Source organism: Lepeophtheirus salmonis, chromosome 5 (assembly GCF_016086655.4).
Source record: "Lepeophtheirus salmonis chromosome 5, UVic_Lsal_1.4, whole genome shotgun sequence".
NCBI lineage: Eukaryota > Metazoa > Arthropoda > Copepoda > Siphonostomatoida > Caligidae > Lepeophtheirus > Lepeophtheirus salmonis.
The window spans coordinates 28,712,795-28,723,155 of NC_052135.2; the positions used below are offsets into that span (position 1 = coordinate 28,712,795).

General features: G+C 29.9%; 2 protein-coding genes across 2 annotated transcripts in view; one reads left to right on the forward strand and one right to left on the reverse strand.

Moving 5' to 3' along the window:
• Sc2 (trans-2,3-enoyl-CoA reductase Sc2) overlaps window positions 1-6,314 on the forward strand; it is a 31,182-nt gene extending 24,868 nt beyond the window's left edge. The window contains exons 2-6 of the mRNA XM_040713641.2: window positions 1,733-1,783; window positions 2,098-2,411; window positions 2,843-3,059; window positions 3,114-3,306; window positions 4,863-6,314. Coding sequence (XP_040569575.1) covers window positions 1,733-1,783; window positions 2,098-2,411; window positions 2,843-3,059; window positions 3,114-3,306; window positions 4,863-4,990 — 903 coding nt within the window. The 3' untranslated portion in view covers window positions 4,991-6,314. The remainder of the gene's footprint in view (window positions 1-1,732; window positions 1,784-2,097; window positions 2,412-2,842; window positions 3,060-3,113; window positions 3,307-4,862) is intronic.
• On the reverse strand, window positions 3,114-8,701 carry LOC121119021 (mitochondrial intermediate peptidase). Its single transcript, XM_040713637.2, has 4 exons — window positions 8,218-8,701; window positions 7,803-8,161; window positions 7,314-7,741; window positions 3,114-7,259 (listed from the first exon to the last, which is right to left on the reverse strand). The coding sequence occupies exons 1-4, from the start codon at window positions 8,637-8,639 to the stop codon at window positions 6,300-6,302; spliced, it is 2,169 nt and encodes a 722-aa protein (XP_040569571.2). The 5' UTR covers window positions 8,640-8,701; the 3' UTR covers window positions 3,114-6,299.
• Window positions 8,702-10,361: the final 1,660 nt, after the last annotated feature.

A 10,361-nucleotide genomic window follows, 5' to 3' on the forward strand; every position in this document is an offset into this window, starting at 1 on the left:
AATAATTTTGTTGTTAGAAATCGACTACAATAATTCGTCTAAGAATAAAATGTAATCCACACTAAATTTTGTGTTGTCAGGCCACATCCGTATTTAGTTTGGGAGTATTTCCTTAACTTTACACAATTGTATGTATTTGAATTCTACGAATCAGAGTTTTACCTATGATTCGTCATCATAATTAAATATTTATATATGACAAGACATTGTATATCTACTGAAAAGAGGATGAGTGTCAATTAGCGATATCAAAAAAATAACGAAATCGAGGGTCACAATAACGATATGACACAAACTTAAAACCAAAATAATAAGTTCAATTTTTGGAATAATATGTTGTAATATAAAGGAACGATATATTAAACAAAATTATTTCTTTTGTGAATTTTCCATTTAACTACTCTTTATATACATATAATGAATATTAATCAAAGCTGTGAATGAATTTCACATGAGGACAATTATAATTATTCACAAACTGAATATAAAAATATGTAGATTCAATTCAATTCAGAATAAACTACTTAGACTAAGATTTTTCATTGGAAATACCTTTAAAATTTATATATATATTTTTTTTTGGATGGCCATATGAATTCACTGACAAGTTTATTTAAACTAATTTTAAAAATAGAAAACGACAGTTGACAGAAACATAGATAAGATTTGTTGGGGATATTTTGATCTGACTTTCTATCCATTTTGACCTCTCCTCCATCCTTATTATTGCAATACCTTTTTACAGCTCGATAATAATTTTTCTCGTTAAATTTTGTAGTTCACATTTTTTACCACTTATAGTGTTTTCACGTGACGTCAAAATTTTGAGGTCGTCCATATTGAGGCATAAACAACTGAGTTTTATAGTAATACAAAACTTTTTTTCATTAATATTAAGGAAAATAGTAAATATTGGATGTCAAAATGAGACCAACAAATAGAGGGACATAAACCTTACTGTCAATCAAAATTTTATTCCTTTATTCCCTATTTTTTTTTATATAGATATCGAGCACTAATATATATTAAAAATATATTATTATATCGTTATACAATCTTATTTTCGTGTTGTGGATAAAAAATAAGAATAAACCATTTGATGAAGTTTCATCAAGGTTTATTGGAAATTTGTTCATTTTATGTAGTAAAAATATCAACTTGGAGCCCCCAATTATGATGCAATTTATGACGTCAGTGAAAATGTTCCATAGTGTTAATATACATACATATTTATTAACTATTTTTGACATGTGGAATGAAGTAATTAGTGTAAATATAGTACATACATTTCTTATATTGATACAGGAATTAAAGCAATTACATTTTAATCCTCAAGTTATCATCACGTCAAATATGAAAAAAAGGCAAATAGTCGTTTCTCATATTATGTACATTGTATATGTCCTTAATCCTGTTCTCCAATATGTTAAATAAACTACTGATAGCCGATAGGCAGTTAGTTGACATGACTCATATTATGACGATGATTATGTTTAATTTGATATTAAGTGGCTTTTTCAATCATACTTAGCTATGTATTACAGATACTAATCTTGATGATGATGTCAACTCTCTTTAAATTACATATAAGAATATCAATGATTATTAACCATTTATTTGATGACTTCGTTCACAAAGAAATGATTAATTAATTCTATTTTTTCAGTTGCTCAGCTCATGATGATGACCTCTATTGTATGATGATCTAAAACATAATATTGTATTTTTTTAGGTGGAAATCGTTCATGCAAGATCTAACAAACCACTCACGTCTTTGAAAGATGTAAGTTGATTTATATGATAATAATAATGAATGAAACAAAGTCTATTTTGAAATACATATGTTCGTTGAAATTCCTATTTTCCGTGCAATATCCATATAGTTTTTTATCTACATACTAAAATCTAAAGAATTTTTAGAGAAACATTTTATACACACATCCCCCAACACTTCCCCTCTAGTAGTCTTCCTAAAAATCTATAGATATTTGCATATGGTTGAAAAATCTATCTAACTATATGTTGCACGTAAGGAATTTTAATCTATTTCAAAATAGGTATATTGTACTTATGTTAATACCTTTTCATATTAAACAGATTGAGACATCTAACTCCGTATTGGATTTGAAGAAAGCTATAGCAAGGGAAAATAAAAAATTCAAGGATGTGAATCGTCAGGAGCTCAGACTCGAGCCCAAAGGCAAGTTTCTAAAAGATGATGAAATCCTTTCGAATCTGGGTATAAATGATGGATCCATGCTTTACTTCAAGGATCGTGGACTTCAAATTGGTTGGACAACTGTGTTCCTATCCGAATATGCTGGTCCTCTTTTTGTCTATGGATGGATTTATACAAGACCATGGCTCTTTTATGGTGACATGCACAACACCACCGACCACTCTGTTGTCAAGTAAGTTGATTTAAGTCATTAGCATTATTCGACCAATGCCCATACCTTATAGATACAACAATCATATATACATATCTTGAGAAGATTTGTATTCTTTAGGCTTCGTCTCGTTTTTCTAGCATTGCACGACATTTGAATAATTTAACCTCCATAAATTAATCAAGCAACAAATACACAATCCCTTATTTTAAAGCTGTTTGCATTCCTAAGTATGAACAATGTAGGCACAATTCTGACTGAGTCTATCATGTGATAAAATATTACATACCTACATATATTAAGATTAACTTTCATGGTAAAAAATAGAAAGAAAAAGAATCTATTTCTGAATGATATATATAGATTTTATGCTAATAATATGTACATAATGTATTCTTCTTATTGCACCAAAATCATTGATACTCACTCTTATTTTATTTTTTAAATCATAGTATTGCAATGGCATGTTGGTCCTTCCACTACTTGAAGCGCCTCTTTGAAACTGTTTTTGTTCACCGCTTTTCCAATGCAACAATGCCCATATCCAATCTCTTCAAAAATTGCTCTTACTACTGGGGATTTGCTGCTTATGTCTCCTATCATGTAAATCATCCCCTTTACACATCTCCAGGAAGAATTCAAATCTACTCTGCACTAGCAGCTTTCTTTGTAAGACAAGGATAACCAAAAAAATATCTTATAATAATAATTTTTACTCATTAGATATGTGAATTGGGCAATTTAAGCATTCACGTTGCTTTGAGAAACTTGAGACCAGAGGGAAGTAAAGTACGGAAAATTCCCTTCCCAACTTCAAATCCCCTCACATGTCTTTTTAATTTTGTTTCTTGCCCTAATTATACATATGAAGTCGGATCATGGATCGCTTTCAGTGTCATGACACAATGTTTACCAGGTAATATACTCGTATTTTGCATTTTAAAATATTAATTTTATCAATTCAGTAGTGTTATTTCCTTACTCTCTAGAGGTCTTTTTTATTTACTTTAATTAATTATCTTTAAATGATATGAGTCATAGTTTATATAGTATAGAAGACCGGGCACAGTTGTAATTGCCCGTAGCTGCTTTGACTCAGACACGTCAAAAATTTAAAACAATATGTCGACTATATCGGGTATTGCTATAATCTATTTATAGATTATACCAGTCAGTAGTCTTTTTTTCTACAAAATGCACTTGAATGTGACCTGTTAAATGTTTCAACAGGTCCCCGTAACCAAGGACGGTTGCAACAGTTATAAAAAGTTAATCTGAGTTAGAGAAATTAAGAAAATTAGACTAGATTATTTGTTGAAGAATAATTAGGCATTGTATTATTAATCTTCAATACAGATTAAGATATAATAAGATTTATATTATTGATCACTTTTCAGTATCATAGATCGGATAAATTCACTCTTAGAAACCTCTTCAGAGGCCTGCTCTTGTTAGGAACAATCTCCTTTTGAAGTGTTGATATATAAAATAATCAAAACGAGGAAAATTGCAATACTTGTTGCTACTGATCTGTTTGTACTGAGGGTTACGTTATCTCAATAAATTTTTGAGTTTTGATAAAATTATATCGACTTATAGCAAAAGAGTCAATAATTAATTCACATAAAAACAATTTTAAAAAATGACTACATTATAAAAAAAAATATTTATCCTCTCAAAAATTACTTTTAACCCTCAAAATCAGTTTTTACTCAATATCTCGAAAAACAGTTGACAAAAAGGATTGTTTAAAAAAAAAATGTATTATATTGTACAGTTGCGATGTAAACTTAGTGGCTGAAGCTTTTTAAATTTTTTGGGAAAAATTGGACTGTAGTATCTGTTCCTGGTCTCCTCAAAAATAATATTTTTTTTTCGATATAAATTTGTTAATAAATCCGCAAAATGATGTGAATGAGTCCCCCTTGAAATAAACATACTAGTGTTACTATTAAATTTATTGTTGTTTTTATTAATATTAATTTAAGAGCATTGTACCACACAGTTACATACTTCCTATATAATAATATGTTATATGTACACCTACGACTGTTTCTCGCTGTGTTCTGAAGAATCATTAACTAACAATAAGTAGTCAACTGCTATTAAGTAAGAGACTTAAACCTGAATAATATACTCTTAAATAAAATAATAATTTAACCATCATATCATGAGTCATTTGACTGCAGCTCCTCTCTGCAATTAAACACCCTTTTTGTGAGTGAAGGAATTCAATAAAGTTATTATAATAACTTCAATGTAATACGTAGTATCTATTCTTTGATTGTATTGAATAAAATAACAACAATAAATTAAGCATACGTTGCATTAATATGCAGTTACCTACATACAGATATAATGCGGAAGCATAGCTATGTAATTATAATCAGACTCACGTTTCAATGTAATGTCCCTAATCATAATTTCATATTTTGTAAGTAAGACTTACTCTATCTCTCTTTTCATTTTCAGCTGGACTATTTGCTTTTGCTGGATTTTATCAAATGACCGCCTGGGCTTTTGGGAAGCATCGCAATTACAAAAAGGAATTCCCTGCATATCCTAAAGGAAGAAAATCCATTGTTCCTTTCCTACTCTAAGTTTTAATGTTTTAAGCATATGGAATACCTTTTGAAATGTTATTAGAATTACATGATTGTCTCAGAGGGATTATGACATATGTTCTTTGAAAACCTTTATTATTTTATAGGGATCAAATAAGCTATCAATAAATAAAAAATTGTAAATCTTTGTATTAACACTCGTGATTCGAAATATTTACTGGTTTTTTATATAGTCAATAGGAAAATACTGAAACTTTTAGTGTGTATATTTGTCTACATTGCCATATTTTAATTTCAAATTTGCATACACTAGATCGCCTAGGTCTAACTTAACATGAAGTGTTCCATAGGGCTCCTCTTTCAAATTAACATATCATCATTTTCATAAATAAGTATGGGATTAATTGATTTAAAGACTTGTATTTTTCAGGATTGATTCGATGTAGTCTTTTCTCCTAACGTTAATTCCTGTTTAATTTGACTTGCAAGTTTCTATTAGAACCTAGAGTTTTGGAGTCATATCAACCTTAAAAATGAATGAACTCATTCGGAAGTAGCTGTCATTAAAATTTGACAGACAAAGACATTAACTTTCATTTAACAATTGTAAATTTTTGCTACCTTCGTATCCTCTGCATTATACATCATTATATTAACTTTCAGATTTAGCTCTTTCTTAATTTTTTTTCTTCCAAGAGTAAATAAATCAAGTAGGGGGTTGTTTAATTAGGATTCATTATCAGTTTCTACTAATATCAAATCTGTTGACACCACCATATTTTAATTTACTTCCACAAACGCCAACTTAATCTTGTTTTTGATTTTGCGGTGAAGCAAATTTTCCAATGGTCAATAATTTTGAAAGACCCATTGTACCAAAAATATTAGCACATATAAATAGTCTATTGCTTTAATTAAATATTTAAAATAGCTCAAAGCTCAGTGCAGGAAACAATTGTTGGCTCTTACTCTAATAATTGACATTTTGCTAATAAAAGTCAATTATAGGGTTGCCAGTTTCCCTTAATTGTTCCTTTTTAAGATTTAATGATTAAAAATATTGAATAAATACCTAACTATACTGTAAATATTTCAAATCACGAGTTTAAAAAAAAAAGACTTGGTTATTTTTTTAATCTAAATATATATATATATATATAATAAAACTGGGATAACTCAAAATTGTACAATTACATATTTTTGATTAATAAGCTTATCGGAACTCTATATTAAAGGTCTTTCAAAGGGATTAAATCACTATGGAACAATAATGTAAATCAAATAACATCTTAAAGGTTTGTGAATAGCTTTACTTTTATCTTTCGATTTATTCACCAATAAAAAGTCATAATTTCTCTAAGAGTCTAAGCGATTCCTTTGACTCTTCAATTTCATCAATTAGAGCATCCACTAAAAGCTCAGAGGATGCGGGTTCTCCTATAAAATTAGAAACTAATTCGTAACTAGGTCGAGATCCTCCATGTATAAGGCAAGCATCTTTGTATTTAGTTCCTGCATCTAAGTTTAATGGGTCGTCCTTAAAATTTCTTTGCCATATCGTTGATGCAACAGCTTTGGCCATAAGATATGAATAGTACTTCGCACCATACCCAACTAAATGAGAAAATCTGAGATACCAAGCGGATCCAACAGGATAACTCATTAATGGGTAATGTTTTGTAAAACTATCTCTATAAATATCAAGCGGAGACAGGGTCTTATCCCAATGTCCATGAAATCTTTGATCAATAATAGAATTGAGTAATTGAGCATGGACTTCTACACCACAAAATATCTTTTTCATGGAACAGTAATTTTTTAAAAGTTTTTCTGGAAGAGGTTCACCCGTTCGATAATGTCTTCCTATAATCGAAAGTACTCGTGGGTCATTAGAAAAGTACTCCATAAGAGTAGAAGGAACTTCTGCAAAATCTGTAGAACACCTTGTGCCAGTTACATGCTGATACTTTGTCCGTGCAAGCATAGAATGGATGGCATGTCCCATTTCATGAAAGAGATTATCCACCATCGAAGGTGTAAGAAGGGTAGGCTTGTTCCACGTCGAGACGGTTAGACTTAACATTAGAACTACTACTGGATCCTGGTAAGATCCATCCGGTAATTCTCTACCACCTCGGATAGTGTAATGACAATCTTGATGAGGTTTACCAGGTCGACTGAAGAAATCACAGAATATATATCCCAAAACTCCAGAATCATTTTTTACAACCAGTTTACGAACGTCTTGATGCCAAATCTCACCTTTTTCAGGTTCAATGTTCACTAGAGTTATATCAAAAATACTCTAAAAGATAGAAATACATTAGTTAAATTGAAAAAGAGAATAAGAGTAACCCACATTTAAAACTTTATTCAACCCATCCATACAGGTACCAAGACTAAAATACTCAGATATAGAATGAACATCTTGAAAGCAAGCCTTTTTTGATTTCTGAATCAAGTAGGGTACATCCCAAATCTCCAGGGATTTACTGGATCTATAGCTAGCTTTTTTTTTTATGGTGTCTAATAAGCTATATTCTGAAGACACTAACCCACCAAGTCTACGAGAGAGGTTAGACAAGAATTTATCTACGTTCTCAGGCGATTGTGACAAACTTTCCAAAACGGATCTGTGGGAGTATGTTTTGTAGCCACATAAACTAGCGAGATCATGACGAGAATTGAGAATTTCCTTCAATATAGCTTCTTGTTGAGCTTCATACCAATAGTATATTTTGTAACCAGCTTCTCGAGAGTTGTCATCCGGGGAATCTGTGAGTAAACCTTTAAGATAAAGGTATGAAGTTATGCATATATATCTATATGGAAAAATATGATCAATTACCACTTAGTGTTACGGAGTCATGCTTATCATCGAAGATATATCTAAGTTCTTTAGATAGCTCAGATTTAGGAACGGTGCGGGGTTCGTGAGAGTTGTGGGCAAACATTTGGCCGAGTTGAAGAATCTTGTCGTTTAGAGCAACTACCTTTTGACGTTTATCCTCTGATAAATGAATTCCGCATTGTTGAAAATCAAATAAAAATAACTTTGCAACTCTTTTATCCACATCAGACTCTGGTCGGATATCTCCATTTAAACAAACGTTATAAAGGGAGCTATACAGCTCTTTGTGAGTATTTAAAACCTCAACTAAGCCACTAACGGTAATACATGCATCCTCAGCTTCTTGAGCAAACTTACTAAAACATATAAGATATGAGATGACAAATTGAAAATAAATTAGTTCCTGAAATACCTGTCTGGATGAGCTATCCGAAGAAATTCTGCCATATCCGCTACACGGCATAGTTCATCAGATAACTCGTCAAAGATCTCTGTAATGTTGCGATTCCTTCCATTCCCAGTGGCTTCATCTACAAGCTCATAGGACCTTTTCACACATTTGTCTTTCAAATCCCTAAATCCGTGGACATGAGTCAATTCGGGAAATCCAAAAAGTCCTCCATTTTCAGAAGGTCTCAAGGTATTGATGTTCCAAAGGGACTTCAAGGAGGATGGCTTTTCATTAAAGGAAGATCCAAGAGTGGTTGTATGGGAGGAGTAATTCTTTTGACTAGATAATTTTAGATTCTTTAGGGAGAGTCCGGATCTCAGTCCTCTCCACATTTTAAGATACGTTCTTCTGTTTTTGTAAGAGATTGAGTGATATTTTAACATTACATCTATCGCTATTGTATAAATAATTTTTAAATGGATCGCGCGTATGCTTCATAATATATCTTTCCTATACAAAAGTGATACCAAGTAAGTTATTTATTTATTTTGATGAATAATACCTATTACTTGTTAGTTAGTAAGTTCAAGATTAATAAATCATAATCCTCATTTAAAATAAGTTACATAATCATTAATAAAATAGGAGTATATAGAATCAAGTCACGTGATCAATAGTTTTCTTATTACGTATTTTTAACATGTATAAAATTGAAAATGGAATTACACACTTTGAAAAGACAAAAATAATTTAAGTCTTTTTGGAATATGAAATACGCAGTATATTTCATATTTTTACCTAATTTTAAATAATATTAATATACCATCGGCAGAGGAGATATATTTTTTTAATGGGCAACTTTAATTTTGCCCAAAATTATTATTATAGATACTATATATTATCCCTAAATAATTATATAGGAAGAATTCATTTTGTTTTCTATAAAAGGGGATATGTAGTCCGATCAATTTAGGTTCTAGTAGAATTAATTAAATTCAAGAATAAATTTAATTCATGTTATTTTTTTGTAAAATATACTTTGAATCTTGCTTTTTTAATTAATTAATTTTGATATTTACTTATAATTTTAATTTAATTTTACTGATTCAACTTTGAGTGTTCTAGACAAAATATATTAAAATATACACCAAATATAATTAATTAAATAATACAAGTAAAAAGCTTTGTAAATGATTAGTTTACTGTAAATCCAACAAATCAATTAATTAATCAAATGTAAATGTAAAATTTGACTTTTATGATGAAAATTAGTAGTTGATTAACACATTATAATATTCAAGTCTTTACAATTCCATCTCTCGACGTTAATACATGTCGATAATATGAATAAATTTTTTACAAAAAAATGAAATTATTTATTTATGACATGACTAAGTATAATTGTAACTTAGGCGAAGGAAATCTATCTTAGCTATAGACTTCCTTGCTTAAACAGATATACAAATGTATAAATTATAATACTACAATATTATAAGAATTGAAAATGTAATTGAACCATACAAAACCTCTCTTTTGAAAATATTAAAATCAAGATTACGTTATGATTGTAAAAAAAAACAACTATCAAAATCGACCTTTTTTAAGGCTAACAAAGTGACACTTAGTTCTAATGTATATAGGCTTACGCACAGAAATTTACAACATATACTTTTTTATTTATTTACTTCCACAGTAGTTTATACAATTTTTACATCTTTAGGGACATCGATATTTAAAGTTGTACAAGGCTAGTGCCAGGGGTGTAAAAGGGCTTTTAGAAACATATTATATTTTCTAAAAAAAGTTATCAAAATAAAAAGGGAAATGAAATTAAATAAGACTTGACCTTTCTGAAAAAGGTATAAAAAATTAGGGATTATTTTCTACAAGAAACACATTATTTATTCAGAAAGGCCTTGTATTATTTTAAGAAATCTGAAAAATGAGATGTTGGTCAGTTAATTAGAAAATATTATTCAACCGTCACCTCGAACAAGAGAAGTCACCGATCCTGATTTTGTTGGGACTGTGCATTTGTTTCCCTTCTGGTTGCTTTGCTACTGACTATAAATTTCCATTCTTCAAAAGGGGAATGGACATGACCCACATGAAATTATGAGAGTTGCTTTTTATTTCATGAAATTACTTTAATTAGCTTAGTAAAT